Source organism: Salmo salar, chromosome ssa26 (assembly GCF_905237065.1).
Source record: "Salmo salar chromosome ssa26, Ssal_v3.1, whole genome shotgun sequence".
NCBI lineage: Eukaryota > Metazoa > Chordata > Actinopteri > Salmoniformes > Salmonidae > Salmo > Salmo salar.
Window position 1 is genome coordinate 3,476,918 of NC_059467.1, and position 26,699 is coordinate 3,503,616.

The 26,699-nt window shown below is 39.9% G+C and overlaps 1 protein-coding gene across 3 annotated transcripts in view; it reads right to left on the reverse strand.

The window, feature by feature from the left end:
• Positions 1-657: 657 nt before the first annotated feature.
• prdm6 (PR domain containing 6) overlaps positions 658-26,699 on the reverse strand; it is a 57,704-nt gene continuing 31,662 nt past the window's right edge. For 2 of the 3 annotated variants that reach the window (XM_014174906.2, XM_014174907.2), the window contains exons 4-8: positions 24,787-24,914; positions 20,444-20,568; positions 17,840-18,182; positions 8,062-8,238; positions 658-3,377 (exon numbers count right to left, since the gene is read on the reverse strand). In XM_014174906.2, the coding sequence (XP_014030381.1) occupies positions 3,260-3,377; positions 8,062-8,238; positions 17,840-18,182; positions 20,444-20,568; positions 24,787-24,914 (891 nt within the window). In that variant the 3' untranslated portion in view covers positions 658-3,259. Of the gene's footprint in view, positions 3,378-8,051; positions 8,239-17,839; positions 18,183-20,443; positions 20,569-24,786; positions 24,915-26,699 lie in introns of all 3 variants that reach the window. The other variant, XM_045708724.1, reaches the window with a different exon arrangement.

Sequence of the window (26,699 nt, forward strand, 5' to 3'; positions counted from 1 at the left end):
TAATGGGCCTCTGTTACGTCTATGTAGATATTCCATAAAAAAATCTGCTGTTTCCAGCTACAATAGTCACTTACAACATTAACAATGTCTACACTGTATTTCTGATCAATTTGATGTTATTTTAATGGACACATTTTTTTTGCTTTTCTTTCAAAAACAAGGACATTTCTAAGTGACCCCAAACTTTTGAACGGTAGTGTATATATATAAAACACAGGAAAATCCCGTTTTTGACTGCACTAACAAAGATAATGGCATTTTGATTCCACTTAGTTGAACACAAGATAATTCCCAATTTAGAACATTAATCCTCAACTCTAATGTGTTATTGGAATATGGGTCCAGACTGCTCAGGAACTCAAATCCCATCCTGTCCCAAATATAGCCACCAGACAGTGTTTACCAGCACTAAACCAAGTGAGGAGTTTATAATGCCTTAAAAGACCTGCATATAGATGTCAATTCCTAACTTTGTCTATCCTCACCAAATAAGATTGGGCAAGTTGAGCCAAAATAAGCATTGCAAATCATTTACATGTTCTGTTTGAGTGACATGGACAACATGGGAAATGAAAGCAGTTTTACCCTGACTCAGTCATATGAAAGGCTCTCTTTAACAGCAGCACAGGTCTCAGAGCAGCAACACCCACACATTGCTGAAGGGGGAAAGACTTGTGGATAGGTTTATTGAAAAAGCTGCTTTGAATTCTGTTTTTACTTGACGATTTCAGCCAGGGGTTGAGAAAAAAAAGGGCCATGCTTGAAAGGTGTATGGATGGCCTAATAAATCAGGGGCGGTGTGAGCAAGCGGAGTTCATGTTCTCCGGGTCAGATCCATAACCTCTCGACAGCTGCCCGCGCACTAGAACCAACGGCGCTGTGGGACGTGACCTTACAGACACACAACGCAGGGGCCACGGGCAGGGAGCACACCCCGCGGACACACTGATACATCACCGCCTGCTAAGATGAATCTGAGAACGCTTTACCGCTATGTCCAACACACACACAAACACACACAGACTCTCTTTGTAAAGAACAAACATCAAGTGACAGGAAAATCATGGTTGAAAAAACAGAACATTTCAGACTTTCTGGTTTGTGATGGCTAGAAGTGATGGATAGTGTTTTCAGAGATCTTTGCCATTTTTCAAAAACCATGTTAAAAAATCTAATTCAATGTTATTTGTTTTAGATAGAATAGTATAGCACATTGTCCTCCATAAAATATCACAGGCATTTTTTTAAAGTACTAAAATAATACTACTAATTCTTAGGGCAACTGTAGGGATATTGCATTGTTCGAGGTTCCATACCTTTACATCTATAAACTGATTATACCTGTGATAGGCGATAAGTGTAATGTTAACACATTACAAAATATAATGATTGTGATTTGACATACAAATGACAAACATTCACAAAAGTAAAACAGATTAAGAAGCAATTAATTAAACCATCAATAGAATTATTGATAATATTCAAAACTGGGTCACTGTTTTAATTTCTACAGAGGAATGGTTTGAGCCCTTTTTTATAAAACAAAAAAAAGGAAGGGATGAAATCATGCAAACAAGAGTCCAAATGTTGAAAAGTCAGAGTTTAACACACTTTGTAGAAGTCTTTCTCATATACCAGGGATCCCCAACTGGCTGGCTGTGGGCGATTTTATTTGACCCCCAAGTTCTGACATAAAAGACTAAAAACACCAACTCTGTGATTTTAATTTTAGGAATCTGTTCCAAAGTATTACCCACACATAATAGATAGATATGTGATCGTATACAAACGTAAGCAAGGTTTGAAATTATTGTTTTAGCTAAATATTATCTGTTTGGGCTTCTTGCGGTCAATTTGCAGTCTACAAATCATTTGTAATTATGTTCCTGCCCCCTGACCATCCGCTCAAGAAAAAAACAAATCAGCCCGTGGCTGAATCTAGTTGATGATCCCTGTCATATACAGATGATTATCATACACGTTTCTTCTTTTAATCTGATTGAAATTGCTTTGCTTATTTCAACTCAAATCATTAGGTCCATAATAATACAGCAATAAACCAGTTTGATTTGATAAGATTTGTATCAACATGTCTGATGACTTGGTCTCAAAGTGAATCCATTCCTAATGCTCTAATTTCAGGCTCAAACCTCTTTGGGCTTTGTCGTGCTTTTCCTCACCTGTAAGAAGTGTATCGTTATGAGACTATGTACATCCAAGATGAAATAGAACTTACATTGCGTAGTAATACCAACAAAACAATAACAATGTAAAAAAAAAATGCAGCACATTTCAAATCATAATGTAGTTTGCCCTTGAATCTTAAAATTAATGCCACCATTAAACAGGTATAGGAAAGCTTACAATTGTGCCTGTGACAAATAGATATAACTGATACATTGAGATTAAGGACAAACCAGATGTTATTTGACTGATTTCCAACCTGGATCTAAAACAAATGCTTGCCCTGAAATACAGTAGTTTCTTAATAGATGCCATGAAAACCCATCTTCCTTTTCTGGACAAAATGTCTATTTTAATCTGTGAACTATCAGTTTTACATTTAATAACAAGAATCTGAAGATGTATAGTATTTTTTTTTTACGCAAAATTAATATTCAAATAGTCTCCATTCTTATATTTAGGAGCATCAGATTGAACTGAAACAATTAAATAGTCATTATTAAAAGTGCCCGAAGCATGACATGAGAGCAATAGAAGATAAATATAATTTAGTTTTCACAATTCATACTGTGGATAGTTTCTTATTTTTGTGGTGGAAACACAGTCCCCTCCTAAATCATGCTTCGTGGTGCAATTTAAGAGAAATTGTGCATTCTCAGTAGAGGCATGTTCTACCCTCACAGTTCCCCCCAACATTCCTTTCCCTTTGGTATTAGGATACAAAGAATAAGACAACTGAGATATAAAGCTACATACAGTGGACATTTTTGGTATTTTTTGCTGTCCCAGTTTCAGGTCTTCTTTGAGAACCATAACTCCCCAGTCATAAATAAATAATTGTTTCTCCTCCCTTCAACATCCCCACTCCCCCAACATTCCCCTCCCCCATCTTCCCCCTCCTGGTCCCTTTTCTGTGCCAAGATCAATAACTCTTAACATCTTACTTATTTTATTACTGCTTTTGGTTTTCTGGGGCTGATTGAGAGTTTCTCAGAGGAAATCTTTGGTTTTGTTTAAGTGTCCGTGACATTTAATCATGATTTTCCTTGCAGTTTAATTCCGGCCAGTCAATCAGCTAATCCACCTCGATTGATTCGCTGCTCTCGCCGCTGATGGGCTTGCACTCGTTGGGCATCCGCTGGTGTCTGCTGAGCTGGGTGGCCTGCGTGAAGCTCCTGTCGCACCTCTCGCACCTGAACACACAACACAAAACGACTCAGAGAGGCCAGCCGTACATGCCACCTCATCACTCGACATCCTAATGGCAACTGACACTCCAAAGTGGCTGGGAATCTGACTGGGCCAGAGGGCTGTAATTGGAGCCTAGTCCTCTGGCCTTGATGCCGATGATGGGCGAAGGCCCCAATGCCTCCCAACATTGGGCCCTGTCAATAATCTCAGAGGAGGGGGCCCCCCTCGAGGGGCCTGTCTAGATAAGGCGCGCATCATTGTCACATCCAGTAGATAGAGAACAAAAAGAGATTTTCGGTAGGCCGGCTATCAAAGAGAGCCTCTCCTGAAGTATTGTGCTTAGCAGGCCAGAAAGAAGGGACCGTGTGCTGCTAATGCACTTGGCTAGGGGGCTTGGTGTCTAGAGTAGTAATTCTGTAAGGACAGCTTCTTATAGCATTCTGTTCTACTAACTGTGTCTAATCATTAGTTACATCATAGCAATTTGTGAGAATCACCCCTTTCAGTAAACTAGATCCTTCTATCAAGTTTTCCAGATTATGTGACAAGTATGCACCCGTTTCTGTCAATCTGCTAACAGTAAAAAGCGGTAGATATGTGGTAATGTCCTCTTAGTTTTACTGAATTTGCTGTTTGTGCCTAAGGTAAAAGTAGAGCCAGTGAAAGAGACAAAGTTGCAGACTGCACGGAATTCGTTTAGTGACGTTTTGCAGTAGAAAACACGTGAGCATTCCTGACTAACAGAAAATGCCAGCTTTAATCTATCAAGCATATCAGCTCAATGAAAATAACTCAGCCCCTATTGATTAGCTAAAGATTACTGTGGTGTATTCATTAATGTCTTTGTGTGCCTCTTCCTCTCTGGAGCATTTGAAGTGCTGATGACACATTTGTGTATCACTGATTGCTTATTAGAAGGCTGATTCGTTACTTGATTGGTCGGCCTCAAATCAGTCACCTTTTCACACCACCGTCCCTGGCTACATGGTGACAATCTGGTGGGATTTATTATCTACATTGATGAGAGGACAGTAGCCGCTGTAAATTCAATTTCATCCCAGTTTCGTCCCATTTTCAAGCTTGCGAAAAACTATGGATCCATGCACTGATATACAGATAACAGCCAGAAATAAAGTAAACACTTGAGTAAATGAGGGATAAAAAGTATATTGAAAGCAGGTGCTTCCACACAGGTGTGGTACCTGAGTTAATTAAGCAATTAACATCCCATCATGCTTCGGGTCATGCATAAAAATGCCAATTTTTTGGCTACCATTGCTAGAAGAGATCTCAGTGACATTGAACATAGGGGGTTTAAAGTGTGTGTGTGTGTGTGTGTGCGCGTGAGAGAGCGTGAGTGTGCGTGTCAGTCAGTCACCAGATCTCAACCCAATTGAACACTTATGGGAGATTCTGGAGCGCCGCCTGAGACGGTGTTTTCCACCAACATCAACAAAACACCAAATGATGGAATTTTTTGGTGGAAGAATGGTGTTGCATCCCTCCAATAGAGTTCCAGACACTTGTAGAATCTATGCAAAGGCGCATTGAAGCCGTTCTGGTGATTCGTGGTGGCCCAATGCCCTATTAAGACACTATGTTGGGGTTTCTGTTATTTTGTCAGTTACCTGTATCTATAAGATGAAAATTCAATATAGTTGGATATGCTCATACAATGTCAATATTGCTGTCCTGGCAATCATGTAAATGTTGATACTTATATCAAGCAGTCCTACTGTACTCACTGGTAGAAATGGTTCTTACTTTGTTATTGTGTAAGAGCAGAATACAGTATGAAATCATGACCTACTTATCTCACTTCATTTAATAGAGTTAATTGCACAGTAATAATGCATGTACAATGTCTTATTATAGGACCGGGTAATATAATGTGACTGTATTAAAGCTAATGTTGGCACAATCGGGTGTGCTTTACAGTGACCGTTCCAATAGCATTTGTTTATGATTTTGAGTCAACAAGGTCACATGCATATAACGTCCATTAGATTAACAGAAATCTATTAGCCTGTGTGAGCCTTTAACTTGCTCAATTATTTACATACATCTCCAACAGCATCAATCAGACAGGCAGAGATATGGGGAAGCATCTGGCATGCCAGAGCCCAGTTAACACAGAACATTTTTCATAAATGTCCCTGAAGGTTCTCCTTTGGTTATTTAAAAAAATAACCTTCTTACAACATCCAGGAAACGTCCCCCCCAAATAAAATTTTTTTTATAAAAAGTTCCCAGAACATTCTGGGAACCAAAATGGGTTAGCTGGGAAGGATTTCGCTATGTTGCCTATGGCAGAACAATACCTATGCTTTGTGATATACACTACCGGTCAAAAGTTTTAGAACACCTACTTATTCAAGGGTTTTTCTTTATTTTTATTATTTTCTACATTGTAGAATAATAGTGAAGATATCACAACTATGAAATTACACACATGGAATCATGTAGTAACCGCAAAAGTGTTAAACAAATCAAAATACGTTTTATATTCTTCAAAATAGCCACCCTTTCCCTTGATGACTGCTTTACACACTCTTGGCATTCTCTCAACCAGCTTGATGAATGCTTTTCTATCAGTCTTGAAGGAGTTCCCACATATGCTGAGCACTTGTTGGCTGCTTTCCTCCACTCTGCGGTCCGACTCATCCCAAACCATCTCAATTTGGTTGAGGTTGGGGGATTGTGGAGGCCAAGTCGACTGATGCAGCACTCCATCTCTCTCCTTCTTGGTTAAATAGCCCTTACACAGCCTGGAGATGTGTTGGGTCATTGTCCTGTTGAAAAACAAATGATAAACCCACTAAGCCCAAACCAGATGGGATGACGTATCGCTGCAGAATGCTATGGTAGCCATGCTGGCTAAGTGTGCCTTGAATTCTAAATAAATCACAGACTGTCACCAGCAAAGCACCCCGACACCATAACACCTCCTCCTCCATGTTTTACGGTGGGAAATACACATGTAGAGATCATCCGTTCACCCAAACCGCAACTCACAAAGACACAGAGGTTGGAACCAAAAACCTCCAATTTGGACTCCAGGCCAAAGGACAAATTTCCACCGGTCTAATGTCCATTGTTCATGTTTCTTGGGCCAAGCAAGTCTCTTCTTATTATTGGTGTCCTTTAGTAGTGGTTTCTTTGCAGCAATTCGACCATGGAGGCCTGATTCACACAGTCTCCTCTGAACAGTTGATGTTGAGATGGGTCTGTTACTTGAACTCTGTGAAGCATTTATTTGGGCTGCAATTTCTGAGGCTGTTAACTCTAATAAACGTATCCTCTGCAGCAGGGGTAACTCTGGGTCTTCCATTCCTGTGGCGGTCCTCATGTGAGCCAGTTTCATCACTGTGCTTTATGGTTTTTGCGACTGCACTTGAAGAAACTTTCAAAGTTCAAGGCTCCTACATTGTCACAACACAACTGATTGGCTCAAACACATTAAGAAGGAAAGAAATTCCACAAATTAACTTTTAAGAAGGTGTAACCGATGTGAAATGGCTAGTTAGTTAGCGGTGGTGCGCGCTATTAGCGGTTCAATCGGTGACGTCACTCGCTCTGAGACTTGAAGTAGTTGTTCCCCTTGCTCTGCAAGGGCCGCGGCTTTTGTGGCGCGATGGGTAACGATGCTTCGTGGGTGTCAGTTGTTGATGTGTGCAAGGGTCCCTGGTTCGAGCCCGGGTTGGGGCGAAGAGCGGGACGGAACCTACACTGTTACATTGGTGCCATGACCCGGATCATTGGTTGCTGCGGAAAAGGAGGAGGTCAAAGGGGGGGTGAGTGTAACCGATGTGAAATGGCTAGTTAGTTAGCGGTGGTGCGCGCTATTAGCGGTTCAATCGGTGACGTCACTCGCTCTGAGACCTGAAGTAGTTGTTCCCCTTGCGTTGCAAGGCTTTTGTGGCGCGATGGGTAACGATGCTTCGTGGGTGTCAGTTGTTGATGTGTGCAAGGGTCCCTGGTTCGAGCCCGGGTTGGGGCGAAGAGAGGGACGGAACCTACACTGTTACAAAGGCACACCTATTAATTGAAATGCATTCCAGGTGTGTTGGGTCATTGTCCTCATTGCACCTCATGAAGATGGTTGAGAGAATGCCAAGAGTGTGCAAAGCTGTCATCAAGGCAAAGGGTGGCTGTTTGAAGAATCTCAAATATAAAATATATTTTGATTTGTTTAACACTTTTTTGGTTACTGCAAGATTCCATATGTGTTATTTCATAGTTTTGATGTCTTCACTATTATTCTACAATGTAGTATATAGTCAAAATAAAGAAAAACCCTTGAATGAGTAGGTGTTCTAAAACCTTTGACCGGTAGTATATGTGCTGTAGCAGAGAAGAGGATTCCACTTTCAAATACAGCCTTGCCACTGAGATACACAAAAAAAAGGTGAGCAAATATTTCAATTTGCATTGTAGTTGAAGTGATTTTTTTGGACCATGTAGGCAATGTGAAACTTCTGGCCTCATCTAATACGTGTCTTCTGGCCCTGTGTGTGTGCTAACCTTAAGTGTTAGTGTATATCAGTATTCAACTATCACAGGCCTTTTCAGACACAGTGGGCAATGGTGGGGGCGACAATAGGAGTAGACAGTGTGCCATAAACATTCATTGTGCTTTCTGTAATGGTGTCATTGGAGGAAGCAATGGTACTCACTGTTACTTACTTGAATGGCTTCTCCCCAGTGTGTGTCCGGATGTGGTTGTTGAGAGTGGTGGCTCCTGCAAATGCCCGGCCACAGTAGCCACACTTGAAGGGCCGGTCGCTGGAGTGAGTGACGACATGGTTGCGCAGCTCCGACGGCTGGGAGAAGGACTGGGAGCAGTGTCCACACTGGTAAGGTCTGCAGACACACACACAGAGGAGGACACCAAGCTCCCGTTACCATGGCAGCATGACCCTAATCAACCATGTGGCCCCAGTCCATGACTCGGCCATCTATCAATATGTGCACAACATACTGGAAACATTAGGTATAGTTGGGTTTTTCTGTTTCCTTCTGTCTGTTGTTCCTATCTGCATGTAGAGCTCTAATGATCTTTGCTAATTCTCACAGTGATCCCAATGAATAAGTGGGGCATGATAACAAATCACACATTTATTGACAGAGGCCACAAAGAAATGCTCTTACAGGAGTAATTAGACTAATTGACTATTCAACTGTGCCATCAATCACATGATTCCTTCAGAGTGAAGACAAACCTTCCAGGGCAAAGTTATTACTCCCTTTACCAAATGACAATGATCGCATCAATTAGATGGTGTGATTTTAGACAGCTTAGAGTTTAACAGCACATGATAACAGCAGAAGATAGGAAGTTAGGAACAATGTTCTATATTTTGTCGTTAAATAAGCAATATAAACAATGCATATTCTGTGAATCTGAAGCCATAGCTAGCGGTATTATGTGGGGAAAAAGTGAAAGTAATTAGAGCAAAATAGTGTAATATAATGGAAAAATTCTCACTTGCAGTTTTCCACATAAAGCTGCAATTCCATGGGGGTTCTATTCATTTATCAGTCCCATTCTATAAAGTATGCCTCAGTGACTTAGACCACAATTTATTTTGAGGTTTTTCTATGAGAAGGTGCATTGATTGTGAATACTTTAATGTGATTAATGTGTGGATATAATTTATTAGGGCCGCGCCGTGTGATTAATGTCAGGTTATTGTTTATTACAGCAGTGAGCCTGGGAGAGCCCCACAGATAAACACCTCCATCACCAACACAACCCAGGGAGCCTCTGCAGGGCCACGCACGCATGCACATACGCACAATAACGAAAGAAAAAATACATGTACACAAATACTTATATGAAAGTAATTGTTCAGGTTTGTAATAGATTAACAGGTCACTGATTGCTTGATATTCAATTAATTGCTTATGTAAATAATGAAAAATCTGTTGATAATGTGTCTATAATCTAAAGTCTTTATAATGACAACGTGAGAGTATTTGGAATAATGTGGATCAAATTCTTTACTTCTTGGAATATGTTTTTGTGCTATCAATTTCTTGATAGAGACATATTTATTATTTCAAAATAATACAGGACTATGTAAAGCTCTTTGCCACTCAGCAACTAACAGTTCGTCTCCAGTGAGAAACCCCTTAGGTCTTGGTTTTGAACAATACATATATCAATGGTTTAGAAAATCACTCCGCAGAAAATATCTACACTACACTACACTACACTACACTACACCACACACACACACACACACACACACACACACACACACACACACACACACACACACACACACACACACACACACACACACACGGTCTTAGTTTCCATGTATTGATCAATCTATTACATTCTAGTGTTGAGATAATGGCCCTCGTCAACCAATCATGGTAATCAAATGAGCAGGGAACAAAACAAAGACCTCATAAAGGTTGTATTGTATTCTATTGTATGGTATTCCACCAGTTGAAAGCTTATTGGGTTTATGAGTGAAGGCTAGGATTTAGATGATAAACTAAATTGGTGGATGAGGACAGCACTTTTTCAGAGTCTAACCATTATGTTGTGACAACTGTTCCAAAACATGACCCATTGGAAAAAGTAGCATCATACTGTTTGCATTGAAAAGATTAGTGAGTTCAGCATAATTGCAATGATTCAAGTGACTCGTATATCCCTTGTTATCAACAAAACAGACAAACCGGAGCAAAGCAACATCTGTAGGGCTTTTCTGAGCTTAAAAGGTGTGGGGTGAAGTTGTCCCTAGATGCTGATCTTGGGTCAGTTTAGCATTTCCCCCACTAATGGTTAGGATAGGGAAGAGGAAGCTGATCCTAGATCGGTACCTAGGGGATACTTCACCCCGGAGCCCTTTGAAAGTAGTGGTGGTGGGGACTGTTTGACAAATAATATCTCTCAATGACAGCAAGGATCGCGGCCCACATCTCAGAGTAGATGTGCTGATCTAGGATCAGTTTTTCTGTTTAGATCATAGTTAATATCATTACACGGACAGGGCGGACCTGTTAACAGATCAGCACTTCTACTCTGAGACGCTTTGTGAATACGGCCCTGGTCATCATCTGGTGGGATGAAACTACGTTTCTGCACTATATAAATATATCAATTTTTGAGCTATCCCACACTCCAGGTCAGTAGGGGAGAACGGGTTGGTTGTCACACTTTTGGCTAGGGTGGCTACTTTGAAGAATCTCAAATATAAAATATATTTAGATTTGTTTAACACTTTTTGGTTACTACATGATTCCATGTGTGTTATTTCATAGTTTTGATGTCTTCACTACTATTCTACAATCTAGAAAATAGTAAAATAAACAAAAACCCTTGAATGAGTAGGTGTGTCCAAACTTTTGAATGTTACTGTATGAAAAACACAAATTCCCCTCACCTGAACGTCTTATCATACTAACATGAATAAACCAGGTGGATGAGTTTTTTCAAAGAATTCACACGCTATCCTTAAAATTATTACACAGCGCCATTTCGATTGGGAGTAGTAAGCACTGTGACAACCAACCCCGGTCTCCCTTTAGGGATGGAACGTCATTTACATAATGGATACCTGGAGGAAAATAGGGGAGGGTCATGCTTTTTCAATTTCAGTCAAGGGCCGGGTTTAGTATTTTTTTTAAAGTCTAGTCCAGGGATGGTCATGTAATTGATAAAATGTCTACATTTCTCTGCGTTTTAGAATTTGTTTCTTATTAGGCTATATATATCGATGTGTGCCCGATGCCACCCCTCATTTCTGATTCTCCTCTGGGCGGGCAATATCAAGCACACCCATAGGTTATTTACTGTGGTCTCAATCAAATGATCCATAGCATATAGGCTACGAAGTGCAGACAGGCCTATAGCCTATGTTCGGTTCAGTTTGAGAAGGAGAGCACGAAGATGAGGATTACTGGAGGTCAACTTTGATAGCTTGCTACTACTATAATACATTTTATTAAAAACAACATGTTTTTTGCCCATGATGTAGACCTATATCCATAGGTTTGTCGGTCAATTCCTCCACCCACCATGCACTCTTTAAATATCCTACATCCATGTCAGTGAAGGGCTGTTAAGTTAAAACCAAGACTCAAATTGAGGTGGTATGAGAGGGTATGCCATAGGCCTACTTTTTATTGAAGAAAATGGCAAAAGCTTACGATTGATGAAAATAAAATGGATCTGAGGAAAATAAAATACATCTGATTATATAAAGTTATCTATAACAGCACTTTGGTCCGCGATGCTTTATGCCCGTGAAAGACGTGACTCCGATGCATATGGGGATATCATTGTTTATAGCCTAGGAGACCATTTTTTTCTTCTAATTATGTCACTATCAGACAAGATGTTTAAACCCAGACAGCTTTTAGGGAAACTCTTGTGACCTTCTCTTGTTGGGTTAAGCCACAGAAGAGGAGTAGCCAGCAGTTAAAGCTTACATTTTTCTGCTTTGGTAGGCCTACTCTGTCTGGGGTGGAAAGGTAGGCCTAACCCTTGAAAGTACCATGCTCAGATTCCTAATGACATCTCAGATTAAATTATTTGTAAACAGGGACAGTTTCATTGCAAACAAGTCACACTGATTTTGCATCGGAGAAATATGATGAGATGACCACAGGCCTATCATATCTGTCCATTCTTAGCCTGTAATTTCGGTGATTTTTGTGGTATTATAAAAGGTTCTACTAATATGTCAAATAATTGCATGACCTGTTTATAAAATTATTTTTTTTCTCTGACCTGCAAATACAATGATCGATTCATGCAATGCTTAAAGGAGATATTTTCACCTCTACTCTTGTCCACGCTTGTCTGCGAACCCACAACCCTCTGGCCCATAGCCCTGTGCACTATCAAAATTCCTGCGTTGCCCTGTAATGCTTACAGGACAAAGAACAGCTTTAAAACTGCATATCTAAAGCTCTGGTCTGTCCAAGAAGTGAGGGTAAACAGTAAACATGTTCTCTGCTATCCACTTTGTTTTAATTATTATTTGGGGTATAGGGGAGGGTCACTTGTTTTTTTTCAAGCGTTCAGGGATAATTTAGGTAAAATATATTTTGCTGAATGGAGGGCCATCCATTTTCATTTCAGAGAGGCCCACTTTTCTTCATGTAACCCTTATTATAAATAACGTTACCTTACTGGTTAGGGTTGAATAAAGATGCTATTTAAAGTTATTTTGCTTTCAAGTAATTGTATGAGTATCCCTTGTGCATGTTTTACAATTCAGGAGATGTTACATTTATGCATAAATAAATATAATATTTTGTCTTACAATCTTGTTACTCCCAGCTAGTGGGGCTAAAGTTTGGTAGACGTCTCAGCATGATCTAAATCTACAACTAAGGGTGCTTCACAAATGGCACCCTATTCCCTATACTGTACAGTGCACTACTTTTGATCAGAGCCCAAAAGGGTCCCATTTGGGCCGTATCCACTATCTACATAGCCTACATACTGTATATCAATGCTTTTCCATAGCAATCCTTAGCCCTCAAACCAGTAGAGCATCTGTGGTTTTAGACTCAAGAGTTATCAACAAAAAAACGGAATTAATCTTCTGTATCAACAAAGTCAGGAGTGTACACATACGTAGTACTAATATAATATAAGCCATTTAGCGGACACTTTAATCCAAAGTGACTTACAATAGTGAATTAATTAATTTTTATATGGGTGGCCCGGCAGGAATCGAACCCACGATCCAGGCATTGCTAGCTCAATGCCCTACCAACTGAGCAACACAGAACCACACTAGAATATCAAGTGCTCATTGCTGATTAGAGTATTGAAACGTTATTTACTGAGGTAGAGGCCCTTCTGTGCTACACACCACCACTTCTTTCCCATTTGAAACTCTCAGTAGGGCGATCCCTGGCCTTTTCGCCCTAAGAACAGAAAAAACAAAGCCTGAGCAGTAACCACCCTATCGTTCATTGGAAATGCAGAAGAACAAACATAATATCCTTAAAAATGAATGCTCATAGTTACTGCACACCTTATTTGGGTAAGTGATAGACTATCCTCAAATGCTTAATTTCTTAAAGAAATACTGTACCGTATTGTATTGTTCTGTTAGATATTGAATATTAATAAATACTATTGATATATACTGAAGGCCGAATACTAAATTAAAGGATAAGTTGCAAAGTAAACAGAAATACAACAGGCTTTGTTCCTTGATCTACTATATTATCATAAAGATACTGTATTTCTTTAAAATTGAGGGATACATTCCAAGTGACTGAAAAAAATAGGAAAAACTTCTCGGGCACTCCTTTGTAGGATCTCAGCTAAACAGATAAGCAAAATGATTTTTCTAGTGCTGATATACTACAGCAATTCATCTTTCTCCCAAATGTACATATAAACTAAACATCAATAAATATGTATAAGCCAAAACCCATAAACCACAGCCGAGAACATTTTAAACAGATGCATTGGGTAATTTACTGGGTGCAAAGGCTGTGCATCCAAATATCAACAGATCCAGATTCCCTTGTTCAGCTAAATTTTATCTGCACCCCAGGGTCATAAAGTTGAGTATTGACAAACGCTCATATTGACTTCAACTCCTGGGTATCCAGGCAACATTTTTCTTCTGTATGAATATTAGTTTATTGAATAAGTGGCATCTGTTTTCCTCCGCATCACAGTTAGGGTAGGTATTTCTTTGTGACAGCTGCAACTGATTTATAGGTTTGTATGCTCTGAAGAAAAATTGTGCTAAGCAAAAATGTCCAATACATCCCCCCCACTGTATTTAATTAAGTTGGGAGATGTTACACACTGGATTTGAACCCTGAAACCACTGTGAGAGAGAAAGACCACATGTATAGGCATGCAAATTACTGATAGAAACATTGAATTGTATCTGATACAGTATAGGGGAGACTTAGAGGTTGGTTGTCACAGTGCTAATTACTCCCAATCTAAATGACGCTGTGTAATCATTTTAAGGTTCAAATGTGTGAATTATTTGAAATAACTCATGCACCTGGTCAATTCATGTCAGCATGACAAAACATTGAGGTGAGGGGAATTAGAGTTTTTCATAGGTGAAAGTAAAAAATATATATTGGTATTTCTTTGTAAATGTTTTAATTTTGGTAATATCTATGAACAATTGCCTGTTACCTAGGTCAAGCCATGTGGTAACTACCATTTGAATTAGCAATGGGGGGCCTCCCGAGTGGCGCAGCGGTCTAAGGCGTCACTACAGACCCAGGTTTGATCCCAGGCTGTGTCACAGCCGGCCGCGATCGGGAGACCCATGGGTGGCGCACAATTGGCCCAGCGCCGTCCGGGTTAGGGGAGGGTTTGGCAGGCCGGGATGTTCTTGTCCCATCGCACTCTAGCGACTCCTGTGGCGGGCCGGGTACATGCACACTGACATGGTCGCCAGTTGGACACGGCTGGCTTCCGGGTTAAGCAAGCAGTGTGTCAAGAAGCAGTGCAGCTTGGCAGGGCTGTGTTTTGGAGGACGCATAGCTCTCGACCTTCGTCTCTCCCGAATCCGTACGGGAGTTGTAGCGATGGGACAAGACTGAAACTACCAATTAGATATCACGAAATTGGGGAGAAAAAAAATTGAGAAAAAAAATTGAAAAAAAAAATTGCATTTTTAGGGGTCCGGACCGGACCGGATCTGTACTAATCATATATGTCTATGTTTCACAGGTTTGGTCATCACAGTAGAATTCAGGACAATACAGTGAATTATACTGTACTCTAGTGTTCTCTACTGTACTAAACTCTACTGCACTGATCTATACTGTTTTACAAGACCCCTTCTCCATCTGTTTGACCAGAAATCAAAGCCTGCTTATTCCACATTTTTGGGGGATGGAAAATTGTTGAAAAATATACAGTTGAAGTTTACATACACTTAGGTTGGAGTCATTAAAACTCGTTTTCAACCACTCCACAAATTTCTTGTTAACAAACTATAGTTTTGGGAAGTCGGTTAGGACATCTACTTTGTGCTTGACACAAGTCATTTTTCCAACAATTGTTTACAGACAGACTATTTCACTTATAATTCACTGCATCACAATTCCAGTGGGTCAGAAGTTTACATATACTAAGTTGACTGTGCCTTTAAACAGCTCGGAAAATTCCAGAAAATGTCATGGCTTTAGAAGCTTCTGATAGGCTAATTGACATAATTTGATGTATTTCAAGGCCTACCTTCAAACTCAGTGCCTCTTTGCTTGGGAAAATCAAAATAAATCTGCCAAGACCATAAACATTTTTGGGGAGACCTCCACAAGTCTGCTTCATCCTTGGGAGCAATTTCCAAATGCCTGAAGGTACCACGTCCATCTGTACAAACAATAGTATGCAAGTATAAACACCATGGGACCATGGATCGTACTTTTTGGAGAAATGTCCTCTGGTCTGATGAAACAACTGTTTGGCCATAATGACCATCGTTATGTTTGGAGGAAAAAGGGGAAGGCTTGCAAGCCGAAGAACACCATCCCAACCGTGAAGCACGGGGGTGGCAGCATCATGTTGTGGGGGTGCTTTGCTGCAGGAGGGACTGGTGCACTTCCAAAATAGATGGCATCATGAGGGAGGAAAATTATGTTGATATATTGAAGCAACATCTCAAGACATCAGTCAGGAAGTTAAAGCTTGGTCACAAATGGGTCTTCCAAATGGACAATGACCCCAGCATTCTTCCAACATTGCTGCGAAAATGGCTTAAGGATAACAAAGTCAAGGTACTGGAGTGGCCATCACAAAGCCCTGACCTCAATCCTATAGAAAAATTGTGGGCAGAACTGAAAAAGCGTGTGCGAGCAAGGAGGCCTACAAACCTGACTCAGTTCCTCCAGCTTTGTCAGGAGGAATGGGCCAAAATTCACCCAACTTATTGTGGGAAGCTTGTGGAAGGCTACCCGAAAGGTTTGACCCAAGTTAAACAATTTAAAGGCAATGCTACCAAATACTAATTGAGTGTATGTAAACTTCTGACCCACTGGGAATGTGATGAAAGAAATAAAAGCTGAAATAAATTATTCCCTCTACTATTATTCTGACATTTAACATTTTTAAAATAAATTGGTGATCCTAACTGACCTAAAAGGGAATTTCTACTAGGATTAAATGTCAGGAATTGTGATAAAGTGAGTGGCTAAGGTACATTTCTGACTTCAACTGTATATATATACCTTCATTTCTCAAAAATATAGTCCAGACTATTTATTAGCTTTCATTTGACATGAAATTTGATTTGCGCCTATGTTAGTGCTCATTGGGCCTTTTACATGGAAATGTCCTTGTCACAATCCAACCCAATGTCAAATCAAACCAAATGTTATTTGTCACATGCGCCGAATACAACCTTACAGTGAAATGCTTACTTACATGCCCTTAACCAACAATGCAGTTTAAAGAAAAAAAAGGAAAAAAAGTAAGAGATAAGAAAAACAAATAATTAAAGAACAGCAGTGAATAACAATAGTTGGGCTATATACAGGGGGTACCGGTTCAGAGTCAATGTGCGGGGGCACAGGTGTCGAGGTAGTTGAGGTAATTATGTACATGCAGGTAGGGTTATTAAAGTGGCTATGCATAGATGATAACAGAGAGTAGCAGCAGCGTGGGGGGTTGGGGGTGCAAATAGTCTGGGTAGCCATTTGATTAGCTGTTCAGGAGTCTCATGGCTTGGGGGTAGAAGCTGTTTAGAAGCCAATGTAACCATATTGTTCAGGGACATTGCCACGCCCAGTATACAGTAAAAATCCCAAGCTCTTTTGTGTTTGTGCTATAAAGAGCTGCCTTCGTTGCCTCCCTCTTCCACACATATTGTCTGTCACACACCCACACATACATGTGCAAACACATGCATGCACACAGAAATGTACTCACAATGACATGTTATTTACGAGGCATAAAATGCTGAATTGTGTTAGAAATAACATTTTATCAAAGAAAGGCTATTTCTAAGACTGTATGCTATATTGCTTCACTTCCTGTTACAACAGGAATAAGCTACTAGCAAACAATGTGAAAACCAACCCCATACTGTGTGACAACCAACCCCACGATGGGGCTGGTTGTCACAAGTGAACAGTGTGTTTGATGGCTTATAATGCCATGTTGGAATAAGATGTGAGGATACAAAGGGTCCCCATTTCAATCCAAGACCTTGATCTTTCTACTAATATTTGAAGAGAGTCTTGTAAGATATACTGGTGCTGAGAAATACACACGAGTAAAAAGTGTGACAACCAACCCCATTCATCACTACACTATATACAATAGCATGGCAAGTGTTTTTTTATTTCCCCAATGAACCCCATGGAAACACAACTTTCTAAAATTAAAAATAGACAAAGCAAGAAGAACACCTAAATGTCTGTAAGAGTCAGACTACTAGGATATATCAAGCATTATGATGATTCATATTATGAGATGGCTCAAAGGCTGTTACCTTACCTGTCTGGGTTCTGTGTGCACACATGCATCTGGAGCAGGATGCGTTGCGTGAACGTCTTAAAGCACTGGCCGCACTTCCAGAGGTGCCAGTCACTGAACTCGGTGCTCAGCTGGCTGGTGGAGGTGGGGCTGGCTAGGACTCGCTGGTTCTTAGAGCTCATCTGGTTGAAGCCGGAGTCTGTGTGGCCACCCTTGTCCATCAGGGAGAAGCTTCTGGAGCAGGGCGAGTGGGGGAAGACCATGGAGCGCAGCAGTGCCACCGAGAAACCTTTGCCCGTTTTACTAAGCGGCTGCAGGGTCTCTTGTCTGCTCATGGCCTCCATGACTGTGGTTGGTACATTCACTAAAGGAGAAAAACAGTAGAAAACATGGAACATACAGTCATGTAAACCACTATCAGCATGTGATGTGAGGATACAGCTAGTATGTTGTGCCTTAGCACCCTTATACAACTGGAATGGGGGTAACATTCATTCTAATTCACAAGGTCAGAGTTTTAATACTGAAAATAAAGACATTGGAAAAATATTATGCTTTGAAGCTTATGTATCCTATTTGTATAATCACAAAACTTTTAGATTCTGAATAGATTCTGTACATACATGTTTCCCTAGCTACAGTTAATAGAATACTCTCATCACACATCATTAACTAATTGAACCTTTCTTCAATTCACTTCGGCTAAACACAACAGGCTAAATTTATACTTATTTTATCTTGGTTCTGAGTTTGACTGTCATTGACTATCTTGTTGTTGTTTTTCTTACCATGTGGGTGAGTTCTAGTCATGACCAAAACATAACAACACAGATGAGACCTATTCTCTCTCAGCTACTGGATCACAGAAAAGAAAAGCTGCAGTCTTTGTGCATCCTAAGCATAAACAACTTGATGCAAAATGTTTCATTGTTGTTATAAGAAACATATGATGATTCTTCATCACTACACACTGATCTCTGACTGCATTCAAGAAGTCAGAGCCATAATAGCTCATCGGTGGACAAACCACATCCCACATTCTTTGTATTGCAACATGCTGTGTACATAAACACAGATTTACACTACTGTAACGTGATACATGTGGGAGTAGGGCTAGGCCTTTCTTATTTAATAAAACTTCAATTTTTCTGGGCATTGTTTTAATGTTAGATCTCGTAACGCTGTTCAGTATCAGGCTAAGGAAGTGTGATTGAAGCTAACTTATGAAAATTTTGATAAAAACAATTGTGAGGTGGTTCTGAAGTGCATGTTGTAGAGGAGGGCATTGACTAATTAAAGGGCAAACTCATAGTACTGAACCTCACCAATCCAGCAGCTTTCATTTGCTATCACACGCACACACTATTCCTTCATGTGGGTTGTATTAGGGGAAGAGGTCTATTTCTGTGTAACCAGGCTTCAGTGTCTGTAATGGGTAGATTCTCCTTTAAGAGAGCTATACTAAGATATATTGATTCATGCAGGGTATGCTGATTTGCAAGGAGTTCACAGCACTCTCCCTCCTCGACCTCTCCATTGTTTGCCACGTTTTAAGGCTACAATACTGCATCTATCAAATTATACTATACACTTTTAAAACAGTTTATATGAAAAGGCACTTGTCTAAACAGGACTCCAACTAGACTGAAGTAATAAAATGTCGAACATGTAAACAGTGAACTGTCAGGCCCTGTCGGTTGTCCAAGACCTCCAGTGGCCAGTGAGTTCCAAAGAAACCAGACAGAGCAGTATGGGGCAAAATGCTGGTTAAGACAGAAAATAGTCATTCATTTTCCCAAACGCTCCTACAAAGACTGTTAACAGACAATCCCTCAAAAATGTCTGGGGGAGATAAATACTATTGTTTCAATAAACCTAACCGATTGTCTCTTCAATGAGAGAACAGCTTAGAAAATTGTGATACGTAACTAACGGGTACTGTCCGTTGAAAATCAACATTGAGTCATTGGTTTAATTCGCCACAATATAACAAAATAATTTTTCATCCTGTTTGCACTGGCAAGGTTTGTTTGGTTCAGCCATATAAATCAGGCTTAAGTAAATTTAAGGGTCCACTATTTGCATCAGTTTTTGTGGCTTGGCGCAGCTATGCCCAGTCAAATGCTTTTTGTCTTTAATAAAATTACACACTGAAATCCAAAGTAAATTATAGCATTTTCATTAACCTACTACTTTTTGGACAGTAGTACTTTTGCAAATATGCTTTGTTGGGTTATGCTAGGCACCAGATTTGTTATGTCTGTCATTAAGTCCTATTCACGACAATGTTATGTACTATATCATTCTAGTATTCTTACATGGAAATACTAGATATCTTTATAGGAGTCATACTATATTTGAATATTTAAAAAATAAATTTAAATCAGTACATGCTGATGGCTGTATTTGGATCATATTCCTTTTGAATGTTCAGATGAAATAGGGACAACAACAACTGCACACCAACCCAATCGCCCAGAGCAGGGTAATGTACTGTATGTATGTTTTTGTCTTATTTCCTGTATATGTTAATTGGGACAGAAGAATGAAACAAATTAGTTGAATATAGAAAAACAGGAGAGAGAGATGACTAGAAGAGATGAAAAAGGAGAAAGAGATGCTTACAGTTTTCATCCTGTGCAATGCACTGTAGAGGGATGCCAAAGAAGGAGGTGTAGCTGTCATTGTACCAGACAAGGAGCTCTGTTCCTCTTGGAATGTCCATACATGCCCGGTAGAATATACATGATCTGTACAGTAGAGAAAACAGTGCTGTCAATTAATCTACCCACTGGGCACAAACTGGTTGTTTCAATGTAATTTGTCAATGTATTGTGACGTGGAATCGACATGGAAAATACATTGGATTTGAAAAAAGTTGTTTTGAGGGTGAAGTTTCAACCACAGAATTATGTCATCATGGTAACCAATTTTCAACATAGATAAAGCTTGTATAAAATATGTTGAATTTGTACCTTTGAAACAACATCAGATCTTCTACGTTATAGGCACTATCAGTAAAAAACAATAGGCTGGGCGGCACCTCCTACTGGAGAGCTGATCTATCTACAGCTATCCCATCCATGGTATTTTAACCAAGCCCAGGACTGCTTAGTTTTGATATTTGTCACTGACGACTACCAATGTGCTATCATGAGAATGAATAACAAAATAGATTCACTGTTGCTATCAAAGTAATTCCAAAGGAGGTTCAATAGAGCAAATTAAATGTAACCATACTTTAAAAGTCATTATCTAATAGGCCAATATAGCATTTGCGAAATCAACAGCTATTGTTTCAATTCACCGCAGGGTTCAACAACAAAAAATAGATTTCAAATGTAATCTTCAAATTAATAATATGTTGGATTTATGTCTCCATCTTAACCAGAAATGTAAGTTAAATTTTGGACATTCTTGAACTTGTTCCTGCATTCACAGGGACTTAATTCACGGTAAACACTGCATACGTCTGTTCAATCGAAAATTACCTTTACATTTCAAGTGAGCTATAGCGCTGAACTTCGGCTATACGGATATAATTGAGCCCTAAACAAAAAATCTGACATTGTTTCTCCATTAGAATTTGTACTTTTAGATGTTTGAAAGCATAGAGATAACACTTTGGGAATTCAACAAACGTCTGTATTTTTGAGTGGGTGAATAAAGGTTGAAATCTCATTGATCAACGTCTCAACCAAATATTACCCAAATTTCGACGTTGAAATGTGGTGTGCCTAGTGTGTATGTGTGAAATACTCACAACACAATTTCATGTACAAACGATGTACGACAGTAAATGCAAACAAAACCATTAGAGGCCCTCAGTATGCCTTTTGCTTTGTGTCTGACAGAATATATAATCACGTCCAAGCATCACAACCAATTTCCTCTTTGGCGAGTTGAAAAACTCCGCATGTGAGAGGCTGAGGTTTTACAAGAAGAAACATGGCAGCTGTGATGCAATGCTTATTTAATGAATCAGTTTCGAAATGAATAGGCATTATACTGTACATTTCCATGGCAGTGGGATATGCATTACTTTGTCACTATCTTAAATATGCCCCCATGCTGACATTCCAGGATTTTGCTTCACTAGCAAATAACATAGCCATATATTTCAAATAATTATGTAAAAAAAAAAAATATATATAAACATTTGACAGAAATGCTTCTTTGGCCTCGGCCGAGCTGCTGAAGCCTGTGAGTTTGTATTAATTCCTTCCACCACAACATAAATATGAAGCAAAGACAAGCCCATAAATCAAACACATCTTATAACCTGAGAAAAGCACAAGTATTCCATGTATTTTATACCCTTGTAATGTTCCGTCTCTCAGTTTGGCCTCACTTAACATAAACACTGGAGCACACAAATAAATGTACTGGGACTAAATGACTCAGTTGGCTGCTGACAGAGGGCTGTTTTCTAAGCGATAGGTGGTCTTGCACACTTTGAGGCGGGTGAAAGAGTGTAAATGTAAACCATTTCTTACAAGCCTGCTGTCACTTTCAAAACTTGTGCAAATCTCAGCTCAGTGGAGCACATCAAAGGCATTTTTTCAGTTTTGGATAATATTTCCCTTGCTGACATGTATTTAGTATTGTGGTTGGATGACTCATAAAGACAACGGCGGGACGTCCCAGTGCAGGCAAAGTGAAGCACATGCCAATGGACATTATTGTCAGAGCAAAAACAAAACAGCCATCCCAGGGTCAATCAATCACGAGCTGCTTTGAAGAGAATTCCATTTAGATATTGCAAATCATAACATAAGGAATTCAAACCAGCTGACTGCCTGTGGAGGACATCCCCACACGGCTCAGAGGAGGGAAACAGGAGTGTCTGCATTAGGAGTACATGTATATGATGATGTGGAACTAAGTCTCAAAGGTTTTCACTAATCATAGCTCTCTCATAGTTATGGACCAGGGCATGTATTCACAAAGCATCTCGGAGTAGGTTCCCTCTGTCCATGGAATCTTATTTATTATGATCTAATAGGCAAAACTGATCCTAGATCAGCAATCCTACTCTGAGAAGCTTTATGGATAGGGGCCTAGTTTGGTACAATCATGGGTCAAGACAGGAAAGGTATTGGATCTAGTCCACAGATCATCATTATTAAGTTATTCCTCTTCATAGTCTTGGACTACTTTGTATATATACACACTACCGTTCCAAAATTTGGGGTCACTTAGAAATGTTGTTTTTGAAAGAAAAACACATTTTTTTGTTTATTAAAATAACATAAAATTGATCAGAAATACAGTGTAGACATTGTTAATGTTGTAAATGACTATTGTAGCTGGAAACGGCAGATTTCTTTATGGAATATCTACATAGGCGTACAGAGGCCGATTTATCAGCAACCATCACTCCTGTGTTCCAATGGCACTTTGTGTTAGCAATCCAAGTGTATCATTTTAAAACGCTAATTGATCATTAGAAAACCCTTTGGCAATTATGTTAGCACAGCTGAAAACTGTTGTGCTGGGATCGGTGTCCCTCCCACGGGATGGTTGAGCTAACGTAAGCTAATGTGATTAGCATGAGGTTGTAAGTAACAAGAACATTTACCAGGACATAGACATATCTGATATTGGCAGAAAGATTAACAAGAATTTAAGCTAACTGCACTGTCCAATTACAGTAGCTTTTACAGTGAAAGAACACCATGCTATTGTTTGAGGAGAGTGCACAATTTTGAACATGAAAAGTTATTAATAAACAAATGAGGCACATTTGGGCAGTCTTGTTACAATTTTTTTAACAGATATGCAAATGGTTCATTGGATCAGTCTATAACTTTACACATTCACTGCTGCCATCTCGTGGCCAAAATCTAAATTGCACCTGGCCTGGAATAATACATTATGGCCTTTCTCTTGCATTTCAAAGATGATGGTACAAAAAATACAAAAGAATTGTTGGTTTTTATATTCTCCTACATTCTTTTCACATTTCCACAAACGTCAAAGTGTTTCCTTTCAAATGGTACCAAGAATATGCATATCCTTGCTTCAGGGCATGAGCTACAGGCTGTTAGATTTGGGTGTGTCATTTTAGGCGAAAACTGGGGGGAAAAGGTGCGGATCCTTAAGAGGCCAGAAACAAAGGACTTTCTTCTGAAACTCGTCAGTCTATTCTTGTTCTGAGAAATGAAGGCTATTCATTGCGAAAAATTACCAAGAAACTGAAGATCTGGTGCAACGCTGTGTACCGCTCCCTTCACAGAATAGCGCAAACTGTCTCTAACCAGAATAGAAAGAGGAGTGGGAGGTGCACAACTGAGCAAGAGGACAAGTACATTAGAGTGTCTAGTTTGAGAAACAGACGCCTCACAAGTCCTCAACTGGCAGCTTCATTAAATAGTACCCGCAAAACACCAGTCTCAACGTCAACAGTGAAGAGGCAACTCCGGGATGCTGGCCTTCTAGGCAGAGTTCCTCTGTCCAGTGTCTGTGTTCTTTTGCCCATCTTAATCTTTTATTTTTATTGGCCAGTCTGAGATATGGCTTTTTTCTTTGCAACTCTGCCTAGAAGGCCAGCATCCCAGAGTCGCCTCTTCACTGTTGACATTGAGACTGGCCAACACATTTTTTGTTAGGGCAAATCAAGTCTGACATTTTTAATTGGAAATTACAAACTTTAGGAGCCTTTTTAAACCTCAAATAGACTTCAAGCTTGAATTCCCTGCTGTGCAGGAAGATTCCTACAACAACAGGAGGATCAAATTAAGATATGCCATCTGTATGGTAAGCCTGCATAGACTACAGCTGACATTGTCAAATTTGCTGTGTGAATAATAATTTATGCCTGAATACATAGTGTTGATCACATGCTGTACTCACAGTTGGGCCGACATGGTATGGAGTGATATTAATGTTAATACAATTTCTAAATGATTAAATTACTGGTGGAAGTAACATGGTACTTCTCCACCCACATTCCATGCAGTCTTTACCTGTACTGGACCACCATCATGTTTTGCTCGCCACAGTGCCGTGCACAGCGAATGTATCTCATCCAGCTCGACTTGCTCGGCTCATTGCCGTCAATAAAGTGCTGTAACGTCCCTTCCTGGTCATAGATCTGGAAGGCAATGGGGGTTTATGTAGTTAGTCTTCCTGCAGATACACAACAAGCATGATTCATTAAAGCACCCTTTAATTGTTATCTACACCACTTTCAACAATGACGCACACAGGAATTAGGAATGTGATGGATTGCCAAGCTCCATATGTTGTTGTAAAATGTAAACAGTGTACATGTGAGAGCATTGTATAAGTATAAAAATTATTTGCCCTAGAGCAGGGCTCTCCAACCTTGTTCCTGGAGCGCTACTGTCTTGTAGATTCACTCCAACCCTAACCTAGCACACTGATTCAAATAGTTAGCTCGTTGATAATCTGAATCAGGTTAGTTACAACGGGGGTTGAAGCAAAACCTACAGGAGGGTAGCTCTCCAGGAACAGGGTTGGATAGCCCTGCCCTAGAGTATCGTTTAAGTATGAAAATGATTTGCTCTAGGTTAACAGCATCTAAAGTTGATGATGTGAGTTAAAGCTGGAATCCTTAATGGTGAAACTGCCATGGTTTGCGATATTACAACAACAAAGTTGCTGCAAACAACATTGCACATGCGATAGAACAACAGCATAAGTAATGAAGTTTGTTTTACCCCCACCTCTGCTTTGTAAAAAAATTACAATAACACTGGCCGTGAGGCAGACAGTGTCGCTTTTTCCACTTACTGCGGATTCCATCTTTAAAAGGATGGCATATAATTTTGGTTTCAAATATTTGAGTGGCTTCCTTTCCTTCCTCTCTCTAGCCCCATTTATACCAGGTTCTAACATGCGTCCTTTGTCCTGATTGTCTCCACATCCTGATTGTGCCCACATTTGTAGACAGGTGTAGACGATGATCTGATTGTGATCCGATCTTCCTGCCCACCTCCGGAGGTAGTCGGGCATGCATTGTTTCTGGATATTTCACAAGTGTAGACATAGGGCAGCAGGGAGTCAAACTCATTCCATAGAGGGCCTAGTGTCTGCTGGTTTTTGTTTTTTCCTTTCAATTAAAACCAAGACAACCAGATGAGGGGAGTTCCTTACTAATCAGTGAGCTTAATTCATCGATTAAGTCCAAGGGAGGAGCAAAACCCGCAGACACTCGGCCCTCTGTGGAATGAGTTTGACACGTGGTTTAGAGCATTCGAATACCTGAGCCGACAAAGTGAAAAATCTGTCGATGTGCCCTTGAGCAAGGCACTTAACCCTAATTTGCTCCACGGGTGCTGTACTACTATGGCTGACCCTGTAAAAATAAAAAAAATAAAACATTTCACTGCACTTACAGTATCCGGTGTGTGACAATAATAAAACATCTGGACAGTGAAACCATTTAAACCATCATCATGATCACTTCTAAAATCATTGACAGGTGGTACCATTGACTTATGACATCGATATGTGTAAATTCATAATATTTTTAAAGAATATCTGTCAAATAATTTGCATACAGTGAGGGACCAGGAAACCTGGTCACAATGTGGACACAGTGGATAGATAAGAGACACATTTTAATACCATGTGTAGATGCATATCTGAAAATATAGGCACAATCAGAATGTGGACAAGATCAGGACCAATGCATTTTAGCACCAGGTATAAACGAGGCTTCTAGTTCTCGCTCTCTCACTCTTACTTAAAGCCCTGTTAACATATGTGCCCCCAATATCAGTCACTATATATCAACCAACCAATCTGAAATAGCCACACAATGAGAAAACAATATATATTTATTTGGCCATTTCATCATGTTCATGGCAAAAAAAGCTGCTCATTTTGGAAAAGCTGGTTGACTAATAAGTAC